Genomic DNA, 24,899 nt, shown 5'->3' on the forward strand with positions numbered 1-24,899 from the left:
ATTTTAAGACCAAGGTTGAGGTGGCATACCCTTATTTTGCTATGGATAAGGCTGTATGTTACGTAGCCTTATTGTACCAAATTTTGTGCAGTGGAGGTAGGTCTGATTTTTCCCCTTATGTAGACAACCTCCTGGCTATCTAATGGTGCAAACAGGCAGTGGGCAAGATGCCTATATTTCTGAGTGAAATCTGGACACCTGGATAATATAGCAACTCTAGCTAGGCTCCAAAGGCAAACTGAAATAAGTGTTTTATTATTGTGTATTACGCTAGTCTGGGTTTTTGCCATATATCCACTTTGCTAGTTACATACTACAGTTACCTATTCTTTCCAATCACAACACAACATCTGTTGCCAGAGGTGCTGCCCAGAACAGTGTCTTTTAGCTTACTCATTTTGGTTTTGATACCAAATGTGATATCACTGAAGGATAGCCAATGTGACATTATGTTGGATTAGGATTCCAGGAGGCAGGGTTCAAATCCCTGCTCAGTCATGGAAGGCTACATGGAGACCTTGGACATGCAACATTTTCTCAAACTCAAAGGAAAGCAATGACAAAGCTTCTAAGAATAAATCTTGCAGGAAAAGACTGGCTTAGGGTTGCCATCTGTTAGAGTCAACTTGAAGGTACATAACCACAAGAAGTGATCTTTATAGCAGTAGAACATTGTTGTAAAAGATTGTCCCTAATATGGTAAGAAGAATATTCAATATTATGCAAGCCACATTCTGCAGCAAATATCAGTGTGTGACATATTATGTCTAGGTAATTCCAAGCTTACAGCAATGTCATAGAAGAATTATTAAATCAAAGGCGGTGACCACAATCCTGAAGGTGTTGTACACAAATCTCAGTGTTGACTGAAATGATTCAGACACCTCTGCCCTGGCACCCACTGCTTCTGTATCTCCTGCCCACCCATCCTATTCAGCTCAGGCTAAATATCTTCATGTTGAGCAAACCAATGATTCCAGCAGGCATTCTGGTGGGCTGTCATCATGTCATCATTCAAGCTATTTTTCAAAGATTTTTCCAGGGCATGATGACCTATGTTATGGCCATTCACAGGACAGGCTTCAAATCTAACACAGAGACAGGTGTACATTTTTGTAATATTGAGAAGTTGCAATCAATGTCTCAGACATATAAACGACAAGGAAGGATCCCAAGTCATTACCAGACACATGCCTGGCTGTTTCCATATGAGAAGAATAAATTTCTCTATGCTGAGGTTTCAGAATGTGAACTGGAGAAAGCAATGTTAGAAAGAGCAGTAAAGTAACTCTACCACTATTTACAACCAACAAATTAATCTGTTGTGTGACTTTAAGTTATAGCAGAGAGGCAAAATGCAGCAGTGTAACAAACACAGTGCACAATGTATTATGTTATAAAATGATAGCAAAAGTGCATGACTAGTGGCTATTACTTGGCAATGCATAGAAGTGTACAGGCAAAGGAGATATAAACAGGGATACAAGGAAAGGGAGCTGTTTTATGGATATACAACATAGGTTTAAAGTAAACCTTTTCCAAACCTCAACAAACATCTAAAGAGGAAAAAAAAACATGTTTCCCAATGGCAGTCTCTCACTTAACATATTTTATTGATGAAGAACTTTTTCCTAATTACTTATCTCCATTGGCACTATAGACAAAGCAAATGGAAAGGTTTCAAAGAGTGCAGCTCTCAAAGAAAGAGACATAAAATGTATCTGTTTGGTAGCTCTCTCTCTCTTTCTCTCTCTCTTTCGTTCATTCTCCAGTAGGCAGTGGAAAATCCAAACTTACTGCCTGACATCAGTCCTGATGACACATTAGTAATAAAAATATATTTTTCTTTGCCTCAGCTTAACAATATCTTCTGTTTCCCCCCACTCTCTGCTACAGCAGAAGCTGGAAACTATATAATTTTTATTTTGCTGACAACTGCCTCACAATATCTGTGTCTTCCTCTCTCTGTGTGTGTCTCTTAACAATAATTGATTTGTAGTAATCTGTCATTCGTTCCAAATGTGATAGCAAATGTGCTGCATGTCACTGTGTGTCATTTTAGACTAGGGAACGTAAAATGGTTCCAAGCTATAGCCAGCATCAAATAGAAACATCTGTCTGCTGTTCTGAGGAGAAAGAAACAATTTAAAAACAGGCATCTGCAAGTTATGGTAGCACACCACAGATGAAATAAGCCCATCAGTCACCAAAGTACAGATTGCTGGCAGTGTGCTTTGTTTAGCTTTCCAGACTAGCCACTGATTATTATTAGCAGTCTGCTCTCTTTTTCCTTAGCTTCTTGAAAGAAACGTAAGAATTGATATCCCTATCTGTAGCTTGTAAAAAAGGAAAAGCAGGCAACCCTGCGTTTAATAAGCAGCTGTTTTGCTCACAGGGAAGACAAAAGGCTTCTCCTCTAAAAATAGAAAATACAGAAACTTGCTAAAGCCCACATACTTTCCTACCACTTTTGAGAAGTGGGATTTAGCATGTAAAGGGACAGGCCCAATGCATATAGTAACAGCAGCCCACAAATGAAGCAGCTGATGCAATAATAGGGAGAGGATGAAAGAAGAATTTTGTGGCAAGCAGAAGGCAATCTCAGAGTTATAACAGGAGAGAGGGTTTCAGCATTTTCCACTTGCATTGTAACAGCTCTCAGAAGAACCCATTGTCACATCACTTTCTGATCTTATCATGAACATGGAAAGCAAAAAACATTAGTCGTCTGCTGAGTGGCTGTTTAATTCGTCTTAGAAATGCCAGGATGTTTCCTTACCGTTTTAGCTAGCTATTGGAAGATAGGTTCCACTACGTGAATAGTTCCTATAAATACAAGAGGATACACAACAAAGGAAGATTTCTTGCATTACATTTTCTTGTGTAATAGTGAACTAAAGGAGGATAGGTTTTTCTCTCCAAGAAACTCAACAGACTCAAGATCGAATTCTATTGGCTTCTGTTTGGCTCAAGTGCAGAGTAGGCTGGATCTATTAATTTTAAACAGTGTGGCCTCTGAGGATCGTGTGGATGAATTTACTTTCTCAAACTTATGTGGTTTTAGTATGGTGGACTACTGTTTGGTTTTTAAAAATGCTTTTCAGTTAGTCTTTCTTTTGCATAGATAGATACTAGAACAGATAGTGCCCATCAGCCTTTAGCTCTTACCATACTTGCCCCAGTTAACTCAAAACCATCTAACTAATTCTATTGTTGAGGGATCACAAAATATAAAATATAAATGGTCAGCAGATCTAGGTTGTTTTGTTGAAATGAGATTGAATTCTGATCCAGCAATTTTTAAAAGTTCTGTAATATTATCTCAGCAATCTGCCATAACTATTGTTAAGGGATTCAAAAAATCTGATCCATCTTCTACAGGAAGATACAACATATGTAGCAAATCCTTGTCACCTTAGTGCAAGTGAGATTGTCACCAGTCCCAACAGTACCATCTGGTTTGACCAGGAGTGCCACCTGAAGAAAAAAGCCTTGAGAGATTCCTACACTGAACATAGAAAATCAGGAACAAACCATTTGCCTACTACTTATTTTCAAGCTGTTTGTTGCTTTTCTGGATCTAAAGTCAGCTTTTTGCTCCATCTCTAGAACTAAGTTATGGGAGAATCTGGATATTGTTTTGAATGATAGAAGACTTAAGTCTCTACATAGTAATGGCAAGATACAAGTCAGATGTAGCATCCATGGGCAGCTTTCTAGAGAAATAACTATGTCCATAGGGTCCAGACAAAACTGTGTTCTTACACCAACTTTGTTTAATCTATTTGTAAATGACCTAATGGATCCCAATGTTCACTTGTCCAAATGTGGAGACAGGAAAATTTTCCATTCTACTTTATCCTGATGATGCAGTTATTCTTTCACATGCTAGACTTGGACTAAAATTATTTACTGAAAAGGTTTTTGAATTATTGTACACAGAATAATCTAAAAATTAACTTTGGGGAATCTAGCGTCATGTTTTTTGAGAAGAAATTTTCTCAGTGCAGATGGACATTAGATGGTCATGTTCTGGAATAGTTTCAATACCTAGGTTTGGTATTCTGCTACATGATGCCATAGACGACTAACAGATATGCTGCCTATCCGAAAGCACAAATTAGACTGCCATTCTGGCATTTTTTCTTTACCAAAGGGAACCAATGTAGACCACATGTCATTAAAGTCTTTAATACTAAGACTGTATGTCTTTGCTATTTGGATTGAACGAATTACCTCAGAGTTAGACAGTCTTCAGGCTAAATTTTTGAGGCTCTCCTTGAAATCCCCAGATGCATTCTTAATACAGTTTTGTTAGAAACAGAGGAATATCCTCTACTGACAAAGCTTGGTTGGCAGCTTTAAAATTTCGGCTCATGGTTAATAATTTTAAATTGGCCACAGGTTTACATTTCTGTCTATCTCAGTATGAATATATAAACTGATGGTCAAAGCTTGTCAGCCCAAAAGCTACTTCAATTAGTCTGTCATCACCACTCCTTTTACATCTGGGTTATGACACTACTCTCAGATCATTCAAACAAAGGATTTTGCTTTTTGTGACTTTTGGGCCCATTCATACTCATCCAGCTCACTGAGCATATTGTGTATACAATATATGTCAGGCCTTTTCATCTAGCTGAGTATTTAAAGCATTTTACTGTTGTTAATTATCATAGCCTTCTTGTGAAGGCCAGGTTTAATGCTTTCCCCTCCAAAATGATCCAAGGTAGATTTGCTGGTGTCTCTTATACTGCAAGGTTATGTTTCTGTAATAACCAGGAAGTAAAATTCATGACACATTCCATTGTCTTGTGGATTCTACATGCAGGTTGAACGACACATGATTAATCCATTAATAATGAATCTAGGAAAATCAGCCCAATTTTATGCAAATTCTTACTAGAATATAATACTCCTCATGTGACTTTGGTGATTGCCAAGTTTTTGTCTGAGGCAGTCAGAATCAGAAAATCATTAGCTTCTGCACTAAGAAAAAAAGTCTGAAATAAACTCTGTATGAATTGACCAATTGTTTCTTGTTCTCTTCATTTATTTTATATGGTATGAATTGGATCTTGCTGGGTTTCTGGACTGTGAAGAATTGTTGTTACTTTTGTGTAGCAGTAGTAGTAGTTGAAGGGGAGAGGGTCCTGTCACAGTATCAGGGTGTAGAGGTCTGGGATGGCAGCAGCTGTCTTCAGCTCCCTTGACATCATTCCAAAGGGTGATGATGATACTGTTAGTAAATGCATAGTTAAGCCTTCCTAACTGATTTTTCACATGCCAAGGAATGGACAGAAGTGGCAACAACCACACAGGATCTAGCTTGCCCTCAGTTAGTAAAACACAATCAACTCCTCAAAAGATGTGTGAACTTCCAGTGCTGTTTTAGGGTCTTGATGTTACCCATGCAATATGAAGCCGGTCCAACAATATTACTATGCCAGGTGCATTCACTAACCAGATGGTATATGGTTGTCAAAATGGCAAGAAGGTGGTTGATCCCTATGGGCAATATTCCTTCCGCCAGTCAGTTACCAGTCCAAGTGCTTTCACAAAACTGCCATGGAATACATTCATGGCAGCCTGGTCCAAGATGACATCATTTGGCAAGGATTTGTTCACACATGATCCAAAGTACCTTTTCCAGAAATCTTCTGAATATTTTAACAACATAATTGCGTTGTGTTCTCTGCCTCAAATGCATACATTATGATTAATCACTGACAGCTGGTAGAAGATGGCACTGGAGTTCAAGCTATTCCTGTCATGAAAAATGCCCAGAATTTGAATAACTCTCCCTCTTTCCCTCCTCCTGGTCTTCAAACATATGCCCCACTATTGAGCTAGGAAACTACAAATGCACTAAAAGGAATCATCAGGGTAGTGGCCTGACACTACAGAATCTTTCAGTCATCTTGATTTCTTTAATTAAATTATGATTTAGGTCAGGTTTAATCACAGCTTGGTCTATAACCCTAAGGAACACACAGAGGGAAAGAGAGAGAGCAGAACTAGGTGGGATGGGGTCAGTGAGGAAGGAAGGAGTGCTTAGCTGAGGTTAGCAGAATTAGCTTCCAGTAATTGTTTAGTATTTCCCAGAGCTTGACAGTGTCCTCACTGTCTTAACTATTTATTTCCACAGTGGCAGGATTTCATCCCAAGCTATCAATTTGTCAAGCCATAGCTTGTACTAACTTGCAACAAAAGCTGCCTTATGATATATGCGCATCCACACCCACACATCCACACTTGCACAAAATGAAGCCCCTTCTCACATCAGCTGCTTTGTGACAATCTGAGTAAACTAGAAGGAAAAACGCGAGCTTTTAAATGCTCAAAAGTTTCGGCTTCCTTTAAAAAAAAATAGCAGCAAGAGAGAGCAAACAGCACCTGGCAGGCATTCAGGAGCTGAACTTGAGTTCACAGATTCCTCTGCAGTTTGTCTACTGCGTAGTTTCAATACTTCTCACCAGCGTTGAAGTAAGCCTTCTGGGAGGCAGACCATTCCTGTTGTTTTGTTCCCCCTTCATCAAGCAGCAGGATGCTCAGGGAGGCCCACCGATGCCAGCTTCCTTCCCAGGAGAAAGCAGCAGAGTCTTGTGGTGCCTTTGTTAAAATCCACTTATGTACAGATCATGAAGAAAATGTTAGGAAACAAGCACCTTCAGCAGGGGTAGTTCTGTTTCCAACACAGGATCAATACAAACTCTCTGAACCCACGCTAAGAACGCACACCTGCTGAGCCTCTGTTCCAGTGACAGTTTTCCACTACTCTCTCACCTCAAATCCTAGTGTTTGACTGCCAGGAAACCTTGGACATGCCCTGGGCCTGCCCAGCCAAAACAACGTTGGAGGTCTCTTGCTTCAGTGCAGCAGCCACATCATTAAATTGCCATTAATCACTGGACTTTGTTCTTCACAACCAGAGGCTCTTAAGAAAAGGTGATGGCATAAATGCTGCTCACTTAGTGGGCGTAAAACTATGGGAGAATGAAGATTACTTTCTGCTGTCAAATGCCCCTGCATCTTAACCTTGAGAATAAACAGGAGTGGCACTCTAAGTCATTCACAATAAGACCCTGAAAATGTTTTACTGAAAGGTAAGTCCCATTGTATTCAGTTGAACTTACTCCCTCAAGTTTCCTGTATAGAAGCAGAATTTTGAACAGCTAAAGCCTACATGATGAACTACAATAGCTGATGTTCAGGAGCTCTGCCCTCTTTGGCTGCCAATGACTCTGCAGCACTCTGGGCCTAGCTTACATTCATTTTTTAAAAAACAAATTTATCCACACCATTTATGTAAACCAAGCGGTCATACACATTTCTTCAGTTTACACTAAACCCTTTCATACAGAATATGTGGATTCACGTCTTTCCAGTATGTACTTTCTGCTCCTGCAAAATGCTACAGAATTTTGCCCATTATGGCCATTCCATTCTAGACTGAATGCATTTTGCTTTCATAACAAGAAGGACTGTGTGAAACCCTCATTGTAAAAGCTGAACATTAAAACAAAAACAGGCATTGCATGCCTTGACAAGTTTCCAAATGTTCAAGCTGAACACCCCAAAGCCACAATACTGCACCATTTCTTTGCTTTCCCTCAACTTTATCAAGTTTGGGGGGGGGGGCAGATAACTAAAAAGAATTAAAACAAAGTTAAAACAAAAATTTACATAGCTCTAATCTAGTTAAAACGGTGTAAAACAATTTAAAATAAAATATACAATATACTCTGAAATAGAAATCCCTAAGGCTATAATTACTGGGCCTCAAAAGATGTGGTGGGGAAAAACAACAACAACAAGTTTTAGTTGGTGCCAAAATGAGATCGACGGCAGTAATGGTCAGGCCTCCAAGAGAACTTTCCAAAGATAGGGTGCCACAGTAAAGAAGTCCCTTACCCACATTTCCACCCAGTATACTGTTCCCACTTGTGGGACATAACAGGAGAGTCTCTAAAGCACATCTCAGAGCTTGGATAGGAACATAGAAAAAGACATTGGCTGCAGCCACACTGCAGAAATAATCTGGTTTGACAGTACTTTAACTGCCATGGCATGATGCTACGGAATTAGGGGAAATGTATTTTTGGGAATGTAGGAATGAACTACATTTCTCAGAATTCCATAGCATCAAGCCATGAAAGTTAAAGTGGGGTCAACTCCCTTCCCAACTGCCCTCCTCCATAGCAAAATAAAACATGCCTCCACTCTCTTAGCCCCACTAGATGGACAGACCAAGACTGCATCCCACACTGCAGAAATAATCCAGTCTGACACCACTTCAGCCAACATGGCTCAAGGCTATGGATCCTGGGAATTGTAATATTTAGCCTTCTTTGTCAGAGAGCTCTGGTGCCACAACCAACTACAAATCCCAGCCAATTTTTTTGGCTGGCTCAGTCTGCACTGTCTCACATGTTCTTTGATTCATGTTTGAACACTGTGTTCGGTGGTCTCTATGAAGACCTGCCAACAGCTGCTCTCACTGCCACAGGAGCTTACCACATACTGTGCAGCTATGGGCAGGTCTACACAGGGACCACTAAATGCAGCATCCAAACACGAATCAAAGAACATGAGAGACACTGCAGGCTGAGTCAGATAGAAAAATCGGCAGTAGCAGAACATGTCATAAACCAACCTGGGCATAGAATGCTATTTGGAAACACCAAAATTCTGGACCATGCCAACAACTACCAGGTCAGAATGCACAGGGAGGCCATTGAAATTATATTTATTTATTTATTTATTTATTTATTTAGCGCTGTAGATTTGCACAGTGCTGTAGATAAAAACAATAAATATATAAGAGTAAACCTGCCTATGGCGTACAATCTAAGACACCTGGATAACTTCAACTGGAAAGAAGAAACCCTGAAAGTAAACAAAGTTTGGGTACCAGTCCTGAAAAACACCAAAATCAAGGCCCAGCAAATGCAAATGAAAACCACCCAGGGCCAGGGAGTTTACCCACAGACAATGGATTCTAAGTAAATAGACACATATATCCTCCCACCTTGAGGCTTTGCCATTCAACAACAGACCAACACAGAGATTAACATGTAAATCACTTCTTCCCAACCAAGGGTCACACAAATATATACACCCCACATACTTCCATGCCACCACCCTCTGAAGATGCCAGCCACAGATGCAGGCAAAATGTCAGGAATAAATTCTTCCACAACATAGCCACATAGCCCGGAAAACCCACAGAATACTATGGATGCCGGCCACAAAAGCCTTCAACTTCACGGCAATTCTGTTAGTTCTCCTGCAATTGAATTTTGATAACTTTTGATAAAAACTGAAGTTTAAAAAATCCTCAGCATTGCTAGAATAGATGTTGCTGGAATGCATATAATACATGTGCATGATCTTACTATTAAAGATAGGGAATGAGGAGGAGGAGGAGGAAAACATACGTCTGAACCCTACCAGTCAATTCCAACTAGAACAGACCCATTGAATGAGGAGTCAATATACAGGTAAATCCTATAATAGGATCCAGATCATAGATGGAGGAAAAACAGGTAGCATTAAAAAAAAAAAAAAAACCAGAAGGAGAGGAGAATATTTAATTGAACTCTGATTTTCATTTGCCTCGTTCCCTCCTGGCAATTCTTCCTCTTAAAAAGTGGGAGACAGAAATAAAGGAGGGAGCGAAAGGGAGGGGAAAAATGGCTTTAAAATAAATGCCTGTCTTCAGCATCGCTGCATACTGCATTGATTATACCACTGTTCACGCTGAGGTTGTGGGATCTATTTTTGTGATTAACACAGTGCTGGTAGTAAATGGAACACAGTTCTTTTATGTGCCAGTGATTAATAAAATCCTGTGGTTTGCATGCAGCCTATGAAATCAAGTGGGTGGAACTGTGCAAGGAGGTCGAGGTCGGTAAAAGGAAAGGTTAAGATTAGATTTGTTCTAAATAACAACAACATCATAATCATCATAACAGAAAAGAGCTGGCAGCATGGGATTCCAAAATGCACACAATGCTATTTAAGGCAATGGCTCTGTTAAAATTTCATAAGCAGGGCTATCAATGCTACCTCCCTGCACTGCACAATCATGGGACTTTATTGCTTATTCAGATAACAGACAGAAATGTGAAATGAGTTCTTTGACAGATGAGAACCCTGGAGGTACCTTGGTTTGTCACTGTATATAATTCTTCCTTGACAACATTACATTAGTCACTTTAGTGTCTTGGAACTTTGAACCTGATTTTTATCACAACTCAGGATGGGGAGGAAGACTCCATTTAAAACATTTTAAAGAAAAAGATGGGCTTTGAGACTTAATAAAAGAAGACAATCAAGACCCATATGCATACAAGATCTTTACACATGCATATAAACTAGGGATGGAAAATTTTGCAGTCTTGACTTGGTTGAATTTCTCAAAATCCCACCTGTATTTTCAACCTGTCCTTGTTTTGTATCAGATTACAATGCTTTGTGCTTTCTTCCTGAGGATAAATTTAATACAGAGATTTTTATGATACATTTTCATTTGCACTTTTATTTCCCCAGTTAGCCCAATTTAACAATTCTTTCCCACTGGCTAAACCATGTTTCTGCATATTTTCCCAATTATGCACATTTTAGTCATTGTGTTTGAAAATGCATGTAGTGATTTGTATGCTCTTCCTTTTCCAAAGTTGCCCTATAAACTTTGTAAATCTGTGATCACACGAGGGGACACACACTTTCGCTTTTGGCAACAGGTTTCCAGAAGTGCAAAATGTAACATTCACTGAAACTGTCCAAACCAATGAAATTTAATTCCATACTTAAACCTTTGCATTTTTCTTTTGAATTGTGAGCTACTTTGATTTCCATTTTTTTAGGGGGGAGGTAAAATAATAATAATAATAATAATAATAATAATAATAATAATCAGAAAAAAAGAAAAATGAAGAACTAATGAGAGATAACCTGTACTAATTTCTGTCCTAACAATGCATTGCTCCAGTCCCCAAAAGTATTCAGGAGAGTGGGGAAACCTCTAGGAGTAATATGCAATGCAAAAAGGCTAGGGGGGATACAGCAGACAAGAGTGGAAAAGCAGTGGTTCATCCAGCAGGCTGGTGAATCTACTCTGAGAGGTATTCTATTCTAGGAACAAAAGTCCAAATGGACTCCTGCCCCTCCTGCCCCACACCGACTTCAGAGCCAACAACACATACCTTTTTCCCTGCAAGGACACCATGCAGAGTTTTGAATCTGCCACTGCTACTCCCCACTGTCACTTCCCCACTGCTCACACTACTGCCCAGCACCACTCTTTCTGCTCCCAAACCCATCACTTACCTTCAAATCATGGGGCCTTTTCTGGCACAGTTTCCCTGCTCCCTCCACAGGGGCACCCATTGCTCTTAGGCAAACAAGATACCCAGTATACAATCTGGGTGCCTTGTCTAGTGGAGCAAACAGTGGTGGCAATGGCAGGGGAAGTAGCAGTAGAGAAGTGAGAGGTCAGGTGGTGGCAGGAGCACTGAGGGCAGCAGTGGTGGTGGCAGGAGCAGCAATGGTAGGGGCACAAACCCTGGACAAAACTCCAGAATTTAAATAATAATACTAATACTACTACTACTACTAATAAATTTTATTAATATCTCCCGCTTCTCCCTTCGGATCGATATACTCAATAAAGGAACATACCCTGCATTGTGTGACCTTATTGCCCCAGATTCAAGGGAGGGTGGGTTTTTTAAGGGTTTTTCAGCAATCTAGGAAAGGCTTTAGTTTGATTTTAAGCTTTAAAGGAGTTATTCTAGATGCTTAATTTTGGGAGAGCTAGTGTGGTATAGTGGTTTGAGCATTGAGACTATGACTCTGGACATCAGGGTTTGATTCCCTGCTAGGTGACCTTGGGCAAGTCACATAGTCTGAGCTGCATAAAACCTCATAATAGGTATACCTTTGGGCTGTGGTGGCGAACCTATAGAACGTGTGCCCTCTCTGGCATGCAAGGCCATTTCTGAGGGCATGTGGAGAGACGAAAGGGCAGGAGAAGTGTAGGAAAAGGCAGGCGCCTGTTCCTCCTCTTTCCCAACTCTCCCATGCCTTTAGCTGCCTCCTAGAGACAGCTAAATACCTGGGAGGGTGAGGGGAAGAAGAAGAACAGGTGTGCTCCTCTTCCTCTTCTTACACCTGCCCTCCCGAGCCTTCAGCTATTTTCAGAAGGTGGACGTCCCACTCCAGGAAGGCAGAAGTCCCACCCCCAGAAGGTGGAAGTCTTGCCCCCAGAGGTTCCATCCCCCTGGAAGTCCTGCCCCTCAGCACCAGGTAACACCTGGTGCAGGAATGCCTTTGAGTTTGGGCACTCAGTATTTAAAAGGTTTGCCATCACTGCCTTAGGGTCACTATAAGTTAGAAACAACTTGAGGGCACTCCACCACAATGAAGACCCTTTCTGAGTACACAGTTCAGCACCTTGGAAAGCTCCTTTAAACCCTAGTCTAAAACTCAGAATCTTTCTCTTCCTCAGAGATGTTTCTCAGAGCTTTCTCTTCCCAGTGACATGAAATCCACCAGCTCCTAGTTTGGTAACAGGGTAAACCATCTTCTTTCTCCTGTTAGTTCTCTCTGTATCCTGTACCTGCATGATGCATATACAAAAGCAGCTTCCATTTGCACATGGATCAGTTCAGAACCTGACCATACTTGGTATTGTTTTTACGGGGAAGGCATGAGGGATGGAGAGAAACGATCCATCAGCTCAGGTATTTATAATGCGTCAAGACAAATGGAAACTGTCAAAACGAAAATGCATCAACAAGGTCTCAAGCAGACTAGAAAGTGTGCTCCTCTTCCTCTTCTTACACCTGCCCTCCCGAGCCTTCAGCTATTTTCAGAAGGTGGACGTCCCACTCCAGGAAGGCAGAAGTCCCACCCCCAGAAGGTGGAAGTCTTGCCCCCAGAGGTTCCATCCCCCTGGAAGTCCTGCCCCTCAGCACCAGGTAACACCTGGTGCAGGAATGCCTTTGAGTTTGGGCACTCAGTATTTAAAAGGTTTGCCATCACTGCCTTAGGGTCACTATAAGTTAGAAACAACTTGAGGGCACTCCACCACAATGAAGACCCTTTCTGAGTACACAGTTCAGCACCTTGGAAAGCTCCTTTAAACCCTAGTCTAAAACTCAGAATCTTTCTCTTCCTCAGAGATGTTTCTCAGAGCTTTCTCTTCCCAGTGACATGAAATCCACCAGCTCCTAGTTTGGTAACAGGGTAAACCATCTTCTTTCTCCTGTTAGTTCTCTCTGTATCCTGTACCTGCATGATGCATATACAAAAGCAGCTTCCATTTGCACATGGATCAGTTCAGAACCTGACCATACTTGGTATTGTTTTTACAGGGAAGGCATGAGGGATGGAGAGAAACGATCCATCAGCTCAGGTATTTATAATGCGTCAAGACAAATGGAAACTGTCAAAACGAAAATGCATCAACAAGGTCTCAAGCAGACTAGAAAGTGAATTCCTGTAAGTATAATTTTGCATTAAGGAGTGAATGTTTCATGGCCATGTTTGCTGCTTGCTTCTTCCCAAAGGACCCTTTCCAGAATATTCATCTTCATTTAAATTGTCCTTTTCAAGAGATCTATAAAATTCACTTTATTGTAGTGGAATGACTTGACTGAATGCTTTTTTAAAAAAGCACTACTTTTTAAAATGGCTTTTAGAGAATTTAGGATTTTTACAGTTCACCGGATGCATGCATGGTTTGCATCAGTATATTCTCCTATGTTATAGTAAATGAGACTGGGATTCAAAGTAGAAAATTAAATTATTGTCCACAGGGATATCACAGTCAGTGCTACAATCAACACTTTTCAGATCAGAGTGTTGATCTGAATGAACCCACTCCAGAGAGGAATTAGCTTGGGGCTATATAAAAATATGGATCCAATTCTATGGGCAACTGGTGTAGAACAGGAAAAGACCTTCCACCATGGTGCTATTTAACACAGCAGGACCAATACAACAAAAATAATCTCAGAATCTAGGCTAGGAGTAAAACATGCAAAGATTTGTTAAAAAAAATATTATCTGAATTATAGTATTTCTGCCCCAAATCCATGCTGCAGCTGAGTATAAGTTCCAGTATAATGGAACTTTTTTCCTCACAATTGCTTTTTGGGGTGTACTAGGAAGCAGAGATAACCTCCCCACCATTCTCACTGGATTCTGTTATTCAACTCTGCATAAATTGCAGCAAGAGATAAAACAGCCTCGCTGTTCTTAGGAGCTTTCTGTACATGTGAGAAAGGGAGTGGTGGCTGGGAGCTTCCATGTGAGTAGAGTGGTGAATCTGCTCTGGACTTTAGTCTGAACTTGAAGGGAGCTATTTAAAAAGCTGAACCATATTGCCGCAATAGGCTCAGCACCTCCTTTAAAATTCTTACTAATATCTGAAGTGGATTCACAATCCCATAGAAATGGAAGCCAGGGGGCTAACAGAAACAATTCTATGCTCCACTGTAAAAGTGCTGAGTACATAGCTTATTTCAACCAAGTAGCCCCCCACCCAAAAACAAAAGCAGCGGAGAGCCAGCATGGCATAGTGGTTTGAGTGTTGGACTAGAACTCTGGAGATCAGGGTTCGAATCCCAGCTTGGCCACAGAAACCCACTGGTTGACCTTGGGAAAGTCACACTCTCTCAGCCTTCAAGGATGGTAATAGCAAACCCCCTCTGAAGAAACATGCCAAGAAAACCCAGTGAGAAGATTAGCTTAATACTACGACTACTACTACTTCTTCTTCTTCTTCTTCTTCTTCTTCTTCTTCTTCCTTATCCGCCTCTCCCTTAGGGTCACCATAGGTCAGAAAAGACTTGAAAGCACACAACAACAACAATGCCAAAAAACAACAACAACAACCCCACCCCATCTTTAAAACATGGAAGGGAAGGGAGGAAAGCAAACACAGGACTTAAGGGAGGAAGCTGTAGCCCAGTTTACTGATGGTGGCACTGCAACTGGTCATTGAGGTTTCTGATCATTGTTACTCCAAAAGCAAAGGTTCTGAGAGTGTGGGTCTCAAGCTCCACTCATCTCAGATGGTCCATGGAAAGACTGCAAAACAGCTAATAACCTGGCACTGCAATTGACTGATTGATTATTTTTCTGAAGAAGGAAATGAAGATTGGATTATCAAAAGGGCTCACAAACCTGGGCCCATAATGCAGTGTTTTCATAGTTTGCTACTGCGTTTCATGATCACGTTGGGAAGAAAGAAAAATGTTGCTTCAGTTTACCGAAGGGGGAAAAATATATTTATCAAATGATTCCCTGAGACCCCTTATGATTTTAAAGGGGCAGAAGTGAAGGGCACTGGGCATCAAAGAGACTATGACCATTTCTCCCCTAAAGAAATATCATCTGAAAGGACTCTAAAGTGCTTTAGTCGACAAAACCAGAAGTCTTACTTGCTTAAAGAAACACTTTTTGTGAAGCTGATTTAGGAATGCTTTAATGATTGAAATGCAGGGCTGCTTTAAATTTACAGTATTCCAGGTGCACACAAAAGCTTTAAAGATCTTTTAGGTGGATATCTAACCAATTTGTGCTGCTGATTGAGTGGTTGGTTGGTTGTGGCTCACCAGGGACCAACCATGGTACATGTAACCTGACCCTTGTGGTATCCTGAAACTGTTTAAATGAGAATTTATGCATGGCATCAAATGAAAGGAAGTCCAGATCTCACTGAGAGATCTTTTACCCACTGATACATATTTCTAGCAGAGGAGAAAGAATTCTGATAGCATCAGTCTCTATATAGACAGCAGAGATGACTGGTAAATAATTCTCCACTGACTTGTCAAGATGGTGTGAATTCTGTAGTGCATTAACAGTGTACAGATTTGAAGTAAGGGCATGTGGCAGTGTAGCATTAAACTGGCTCAGTATGGGAGAAGTGAGAATATGTAGCTGTCAGCAAACCTATGCCTCTTAGCTTCTCAATTGTATTTCACACAATTCACGTTAAAAGGCAAAGGGGTCAGTCCACGACTGACTGTGTTAAAGATGATTTGCTGACCCTTGCTCTTGTGATGATTGGGTCATCCGTCAAACGCTTTCATATGCTAGCAAGGTACTGCACAAACAGTGAATCTATCTAATGGCCTAATCCTAAGATTTGCAGCTAAAGCACATAAGTGCTTTGGATAAAGTGTACTGGAAACACCACCTGGGCAACATCAGAAAAACACAGTACGGTCTCCAAGCTAAAATGGCATTACAGGCAGACACCTTGCTACAAATGTGTTGAACTGAAATGGCCAGTGCCACAAATCGTATAAGTCTAAGGATGAAAAAAAGAACACGAATAAGGGATATGTCCATTTTCTATTATTTAATTTAGATTTTTAGGTTGCTTCCTGACAAAGATTTAGGTGAAGGTTAACGTTCCAGCCAAATTGTGCTTTTTAGTTGATACTATCCTTGGTATTTAATTATTATGGTGAATCATATTATTCTTTGTCCATACTCTACAATAGAACAGGGAACAGATTTTTCAAATATAAGAACTAGATTGAATAAAATGTTTATCAGTACCTCCTTCCTGGGTCATTACTGATTATTCTGTCTCAAGAAAAAAAAAGGGACATATCTTAAACACTGAAATGAAAGGGGGGTTGGCACAACTCAGAATCATAAAATAAGTTGTACTCATCTTGCTTAAATGTTGCATAATGTATATAATGTAAGCTATATGATATACATAAGCAGAGTTTGGAAATCAACCTTGGTTTATTACCATTAATTTATTAACTGCTAAAACAATGATTTTTTTTTTAATTTAATGGTTAAAAGGCTAAGATGCCAATAAGTATAGTAAAAAAAATATAGTCTGTGTTCTCTAATTTTTTTAAATGTCTAGTTAATGTGTTGGTAGTACTTTTTAGAGATTTTAGCATTAACTAATGCATTTCTAAATTAGTCTGTTAGTGTAAATGCTAACATAAGAATATATATTATCTTTCCTTCAGAGAAAAAGTAAACACGTTTTCTCCCCTTTGTTTACTATATGAAGATTTCATACTGATGTGTTAGGCTCTCCCTGGAGGAAAGAACTGGAATAATACAAGAACTTTTTATTGGACACTAAGGGAGGCCACTGGCTGAAATATGTCTGGCCTCTACTTTACTGAACAGCAGTCAAGACCTTTGTCCATCTAACTTCCTTCAGCTGCAGATTTATGCCTTGACTTTTACAGCTATTTATTAGGTTGGATTGTGTATATTTTATATAGGGACAATTGATTATTTGATTGATTTATCATATCTTTTAAATATCCGTATGTATATACGTGTGTGTGTGTGTGTGTGTGTACACACACTTAACCATCTTATATTATTTCTTTTTTGTTCTGGAATTTAAAATAAATAAATAAACAGGGAAAGAAAACCACAGAATGTAGAATTTTAAGTATTTCTTGAATAGGAATGGCTACAGCAGGGATGCCAGCATACTACTTGAAATGTGCCTTTATAACTATTATGTGGCAAAGGCAAATATGCTGCACTTCTCTCATTGCTTTATTGCCAGGCTGAAGTTGATGAAAAAAACTCTAAAATGTGCAGTTAAATCAAAACCTAGCTTCAAGAGTGTATGCTCCTTCCCTTGATGTGGTACCAAAGTGGACTCCTCAACATTGCAATTGCCAAGGGTGACATCTGACCCTTTCAGTTACTATCTGGAACAGAGACAACTTGAATTAAGGAAAACTTAGATTAAGATACAGAAATATGGGAAACCTAGTCTCAGCTGAATGGTATTGCTGCCTTATAACTTAACAGTGGTTAAAGCATAGCTGTTCTGGGGAAGGCTTCAAAGGAGAGAGGATGCAATCTGTAGGAAGGCTTTCAACTGGTTAATTATGGTTAGCAGGGAATTAACTTTTTGTCTTCACTAAACCCAATGGTGCTGATAGTAATGGGGAGGGGTCAGATAGGAAAGTTATCATATCATGAAAGTTGGGGTGAGATCCCTAGAAATTGGACTTTTGGAAGGTCTGCGTCTCTGGGCCTATGTCTCACCCAGAAAATGAAACCCAAAGAATACATTACAAAATGAATTTTGGCATCTCAATATCTCAGAGTAGCTATTGCTAAATTTAGAGAAGGGTCCCCAACAATGTCTCTTGCCTGGGCCCAGTGCCAGCTTTCAGTAGCCATGCTACAGGCTCCCTGTTCATTGCTTTTTCATGGGTGTTTCCATCCTTGCACAACACCTCTTTCTCTTTGGAATGTAAATCCTTGTTTTTCTCATTATTGCGTGTGGGAATGAGAAACCACTGTTTGTTTTTAATTTCATTGTCTGCAAGACAGCCATATGACATTTTTTCTCAGTCTAAAGAAAGTTTTTTTATCAGAAAAAACAATTTTTTGCACAAACTGGGTAAACAGTGCACATTTCCTAGCTAAACAACAACCACCGTAGTATGAACTTTTAAAAATCGGAAGCATCAGTTGAGCTGTTTGCATCCTTTACTTTAGTTATTTATTTCATTTATTTACACCACCTTTCTCCCAGAGTGGGACCCAAGGCAGCTCCTTTGCTTCAGCCAACCAACCAGCCAGCCTGACTGTGTTGGTATGTGCTATGCTTTCTCTGCTTTAGCCTAGAGATATTTTGCACGGATTGCAGCAATCTCAATGGGAAAAACAGTATTCATTGACTCATTCTAGTGCTGGGAGAGAGAAATCTCTCAGAGAGGTTAACAAAGACTTGACAGGATGTCTTGACATGTTGAGGCAGCCTGTCTCCCTGAGAATGAGTAATTTAGGGAGGTTTCATCAGATCCTTACTCCATGCCCCCACCACTGCCAACCTGGCCATTCACTCTCTTCTTTCCTTCCTTACCAAGTAATAGGAAGGGGGAGGCGATCACACAACTAAAATAACATCCACTCCTGTTCTTTTGTTTTAAAAAACAGCAAGCAGTCTGTAAAGTGAAGTTTTAGCAAGTGTGTCACTAAGGCTTTGCTCTGTGAAATGTTTAAGAAATAAAATAAAATTAAACGGTGGAGACAGCAGGGGATGCTGGTGGTGATGCCTTCGGTGGCACTCTGAGTTTTACACTAAATATTAAAGGAGCTATGCAGAGTGGTGAACCTTATCCCCACACCAGATTTCAGCATTTTGGATAACATATTCAAGGTAAAATGCAAAGCATCATCCCATTTTATTGGACCCATATGCCACCTCTGCAGCAAGGAAGGAGAAGCCAGAATTCAGTTTCTGTTATGGCAGATTTGGGGGCTGTCAATTTTTGTGAACTGAGAATTTAAACTGAACTCCATAATTTGAAAACAAGTTGACAAAACTATGAAAGTCTCTTGTTGGTTTGTTTATTAATTCACCAGAGTCATTATTAAACCACCATTCCTGGTATACATGACAACCCAGGACTCTACTAAGCTAAAAGCGAATTCTGCTTTATTCTTCCTCCCTGTTACTAGAGAAATGGGGAAAAGACAAACCTAAGGCCCCTTTTTGCTTGTGCACATAAATCTTGTGTCTCTGTGTCTGTGAGTGTGTGTGACATGTGTGTCTTCACCTCCTTTTCACTTAGAGTGATCCTAAGGTGAGGAATCTATCATGGGGTTTTCTTGGCAAGATTTGTTCAAAGAGGGGCCTTCCTCTGAGGCTGAGACAATATGGCTTCTGCTTGCCCAGGGCCACCCAATGAGTTTCCAAGGGAAAGTAGAGATTCAAATCCTGGTCTCTCAGAGCTCTAATCCAACATTCAAACCACCGGACTATGCTGGCCCTCTATAAATCATGACTTAGTGTTATGAAAGAGACACCTTATACTAGTCCTTAATAAAGACTGGCTATAGCAACCAAGCAAGAAATAATTATTATTCCAGGCCACACAACTTAGAAAGCCATACATTCTGCTTTTAAAAGCCCACTAAATACAAAACAGCATCCAACCACTGAAACAATTGTTATCTCTCTCCTCCTAGAAAATATGACCCCGTTATACAATTTAGGGACAAAATTATGCATGGGAAAGATAAAAGCAAGTTTGCTTCGCTTGCATAACCTAGGGCCAAACTGCACTAGGGAGGGATAGAGAAATTGCATTGTAAATATAGACATGAGGAATCATTTAAAAATAAATGGACTGTAGACTGTATAATTTTAAAATTAAAGGGAACCCATCTTGGTGTAATGAAAAACTGATAAATGACTCCAAGGAGGCTTAATCCCACCTACCCTCATTATCATCTTCCAGGTCTTCAGATTGCTTTGCTTTGCATTTCACGGGTGAAGGAGACTGGCCTTTCTGCTCCACTCCCTCTGTAAGAACAAAGAATTAATGAATAGATGTGGTTTCTGAAGTACCATTGCTTTCTATTAAATATGAATGTATAAGATATTGGAAGTATAAATAGACTTTTGAGTTTCTTTCAGTGAGGAATATCTGCACCTTTAAGTACTGTGAAGATTGATTTCTGCCTCAGACTGCCACCATCTCAGCTGAAAGGGGCATTACTAGTCTGAACTCTGAATGCCATATTTCAAAAACTGACTTAAACGTACATATAAACCAACAACTTCATGCTCTTTTAATCCATTTCCCAATTCTAAAGTGTTATTATTTGTTAAGCAGTGAGAAATGCATTCTATTGTATGACTGTAATAGTTTCACTTGAATGTGCAGAGCTGCAAAAAAACTCAGTATGGCATACAGACAAAGAATAAGAGTCTTAGTGACACAGCTCAGTTGAGGAATAGTGTTAGGAGCATGGACACCAAAAGAGATAGCCCCAAATAGTGGGTTGTCATCCTGTTCAACTAGTTTCTAGCAATATATTGTTCATGAATGAAGAACAACTTTTATGAGCTAAAAATAAAAAGTAATACTGTTTCATAGTATGTCCAAATGGTGCTAGGCATTATAGACTCAGGCCAGTATGCTTTGTCAGTATACCAGTATAATTATGCCAGCAGCAGGAGGAAAAAGGCTGTAAGTATGCAGGCTGTGAAGTCAGACACTGGAGAAATGGGTTGCTTGGAGCCCCCAGATGTTGTCAGTCTTTCCTTGCTACCATTATGTGACCACTAGTATAGTACACAAACAAGTCCAAGCATAGTATTTCAACAATAGCATTATAAGCATGCTTTGGTATATTAAAATGGTCAGTTCACTCAACCAAGGCCTATTTCCCCCCATAAATGCCAACTGACAACAGCAGCCATGAAATAATAATCAAGATCCATGATCTATGGATAAAGGGCCCAAATACTCCAAAGGCACTAGATCTCGTCTGATCTTGAAAGCTAAGCAGAGTCAACCCTGTAATAGTTGCATGAGAGACTGCCAATGAATACTGGGTGCTGCAGGATATATTTCAGAGGAAGGAACTGCCAAAGCCACCTTTTTAGTATCCCTTGACTAAGAAAATCCTATGAAAAATTCATGAGGTCACCATAAGTCGACAGCTGACTTGAAGGCACATACACTTAGCTGATCTGTGACAACACTATTTTCAGTTTAGTAACACAGTCCATTAAGCCATATCCAGAACAAAAGAATTGATAGAATAGTAGATAATATAATGCAGTGAGTTCTATGAGAAAGCCCCACAGAGCAGAGGAGAATTTAATAACCAGTGTGCAAAGTTGTACTGGGAGATGGCATACTGAGACAGGGGTGGGAGTGGGTGGAGAAATGGAAGGAGAGAGACAAGTCAGTCAACTGTAGAATTGCTTGAGTTTCATTATTTTTCTTTTTAAAATTCTGCAAATTCTGCCAAATACTTGTAATACTTTTATACACAAGCCTGTGATCCCCAAACATTTTTGGGCTACCGCCCTTTCTTCTCTTGGATGATAACCTTAGTGTTCCCCCAACACCTCTTTCTTAATATTAGATGTACTGCTTGTGCAGCAGCAACCCAGCCAGTGGCATCTACCTCAGCCATGTTCAGCTGATCACCGCCTCCTCTTCTACTTCATCATCTCATGTGCAAATACAGCAGTGGCAGAAGCCCAGGCCTCTTCCTCTATCTTGCCCACACTATCCTTGCAGGAGGCCAGCTGGGCGGCTGATCAGTTGCTGCTACTAAGGTGACCAGGTGCAATGGGATCAGTGACCAAGCAGCTGGTTGAGAGCTGGTTGAGCTGTGACCAAGAAGTCTTTCAACTGTGCCAGCCTTGGCCAGCATGGGCAAGAGGCTTCTTGGTTGCTGCTAAGCTAGTTGCTTGGTCACTCCTCCTGTTGCACCCAGTCATCCAAGTAGCTGGCTCAGCAGCAACTGAGAAGCCTCTCACCTGTGCCGGCCTTGTGGCATAAAAGTTTCTCCCTGGTGAGGAAGAACTATTTATCCTTATTCGCTAGGACAGAGGGGCACAGCCAGCTTCTCACTGTTCTCCCCAATGCGGAAAGACTCTCAATCCAATAGAAGTGAAGAATCGACCCTTGATACCCTTCCTCATCCTTTCCCAGAGCCATGCCTTCCCCGTACAGCTTTCAGCCATCCCCCCCCCCCCCGCCCCCAGCATTGTTTCTTCTGCTGCCTCTAATCTTGATGAAAGCAAGCAGGAGCAGCAGTGCAGATACAATCTGCCAGCAAAACTCACAATGCTTAAGCAGGGTTTGAAATGTGAAAGCTCCTTTTTGCCACCATTTCTTCCCTACCTCAATGTGCTCTAATTCCTCATGCCTACCATAGTCCTAAAGGCTGCTAGTTCCCCTTGTCTTCCTTGCGCACCAATACTTTGACTGACCCCCCCCCCCCTTTTTTTTTTTTTTTTTTTTGCCCAATCACTTCAGTGTGTGGAACAGCACTCCTTGGTTTGTGCATCATGTTGACCAAATACAGGAGCTTTCTCTTGCCTGGTTTGTTTCTTGTCTGTTTAACAAGTCAGATCAAGGACCCACAGTTCATTTTAGGTTTGTTTTTCTACTTGCTTCCATCACTTGAATAATGTAAAACATCATTAGATCTATGGGCACCAGATCTGTAAACTTTTGTACATGCTCATGAATCTTCTCCTTAACAATCTTCAGTCAGATATGTCTTTGCCTCACCCAATGAAATGTGTATAATTATCATATGAGGTCATAGTGTTTCAGACATCAAAACACAATCAAGAGTAATATTTTTATGCATGGACATGTAACATTCCGTGGCCCTTTCTTAGTGTCTGGATTCAGCAGACAGTTTATCTGACACTAGTGAAAAATCAAAAAGTCAAAATCAAGAGGATTTACTTCAGAGTAATTATGGCTAGGGAAATTTATATTCCAGTTATTCCAGAGGCAGCAGAAAAAGGAGCAGCTTTAACCCCCTTTTCCAAGGAAGAGTAACATACCTGACAGAGTGATGACAGCATATATTTCTGAAACAGGCTGATCTACAAGACTGCCTGAGCCAACAGCTCATCACTGACCTTTGGGGGAAAGTGAGACTCCAAATCTCCCCAAAGGACCTGGACAGGTGGCTTCGCCCTTCCTCTCTTTGGCTGCTTGTGCAAGGGAGAGAGTTCTTCTTTGGAGACTATTTATTCTTGGGGCAATAGAGCTTGGAAAGGGCAAGGAGCAATGTTTTCCCAAGAATGGATAGAGGTAGAGAGCTAGGCCTTGCTAGAGGTTGCAGTCAATGTGATTGATATTCTTTAAGTGTTTTATATTTTTAGGTTATACAATTACTAGTCTGAACTTGTTTGTTTATATTTAAACAGTGATGAACCCATCTCAGTAATATACTGTTTGATAGCTTACAAATTTATTATTTACCCATGAAATAGTAAGTTGCAGACTTGAGTAAAAAGTAGGTCATTCATCACATCCTGGAAATTTTCCTCCCCCCCCCTCCAAAAAAAACCCCTCCAGTTCTGAGATGGTATGGAAATGTAATGTGACAAAACTAAGTAAATTTAGTTCTTACAAAATTTACAAAATTTAGAGATTACAATCTCTAAATCTCCAGAATCGAGAATCCAGAACTCAGAATCCCCTAGGCAGTAAACCTCTTTGCTCTAACACAGTACTGAAATGCAGATCTTAAGCTGCAACAGTATATCCACTTATCTAGGAGTACATGCTATCCAACTCAATCATACATGCATTGGATTGCATTTTTAGAGATATGAGCCTTTTCTACACGAAATGCTTCTCGGGGCCCATTGGCCCAGCAAGAAGTTTTTGCTGGCTTCTCATTGGAGAGACCAGTATATTTAAATGAAAACGGTGCGCTTTGTGTGGCCGTTAGACAGGGAGGGGGCAGGGCTAAGCCTATTTAAGGCTCTCCCGCCTTTGCCTCCCTGTCAGTTCTGAAGAGCTGGCCCACCCTCCCACCTCAATGACAGTGTAAGATTTATTCTGGTTGCTTCGGAGCCGGGTAGGAATTTTTGCCCTTGTTTTCCCAAGGGTTTTTTGCCTACCCTACACTGTTCGATGGGGAATTGGATGATTGCCTTAGAGTGTGGCCATAAATAAGCCTCATGCATAGGCAGGGGGAGATAGTCAGTTCGGTGAGCACCTCGGCACCCTCCTAAAGGGTGAAGGTGGGTCTCTGGAATGGAGGTTTACATCTTGAGACTAAACACGAAGGGAAAGAGACTTGCCTTGGGGCTGGCTTGAGATTCAAACCCTCACTTAAGTCTTGAGAGTTAAGTGGGGAAGTCTTGGGTTGGCCTTCCGGATGAGGGCCAGCCAGGGGCAACCCAAATTATGGATTGCCCTTCGGGCTCAGGTGTTTTCTCCCTTTTTGGAAGCTGGGGAATTGGTCTTGGAGCAGACCATCCGCCAGCTGTTCCTACACAAGGTTCTCCCCTCTGGGCTTGCAGTTCTCAAGAAATAAAGTTAAATAAGTTGAATTTTAATAAAGTTGCCCATTTTATAACCCAG

At 40.6% G+C, this 24,899-nt stretch overlaps 1 protein-coding gene across 5 annotated transcripts in view; it reads right to left on the reverse strand.

The window, feature by feature from the left end:
- The window catches only part of LOC149313515 (ADP-ribose glycohydrolase MACROD2-like), a 1,160,252-nt gene that overhangs the window by 121,170 nt on the left and 1,014,183 nt on the right, over nucleotides 1–24,899 (reverse strand). For all 5 annotated transcript variants that reach the window (XM_089519240.1, XM_089519238.1, XM_089519239.1 and 2 more), the window contains one exon: nucleotides 20,258–20,341. In XM_089519240.1, the coding sequence (XP_089375366.1) occupies nucleotides 20,258–20,341 (84 nt within the window). The remainder of the gene's footprint in view (nucleotides 1–20,257; nucleotides 20,342–24,899) is intronic.

The sequence above is a fragment of the Sceloporus occidentalis genome, unplaced genomic scaffold, assembly GCF_023333645.1.
Source record: "Sceloporus occidentalis isolate IW3139 unplaced genomic scaffold, rSceOcc1.0.p SCAF_4, whole genome shotgun sequence".
Lineage (NCBI taxonomy): Eukaryota > Metazoa > Chordata > Lepidosauria > Squamata > Phrynosomatidae > Sceloporus > Sceloporus occidentalis.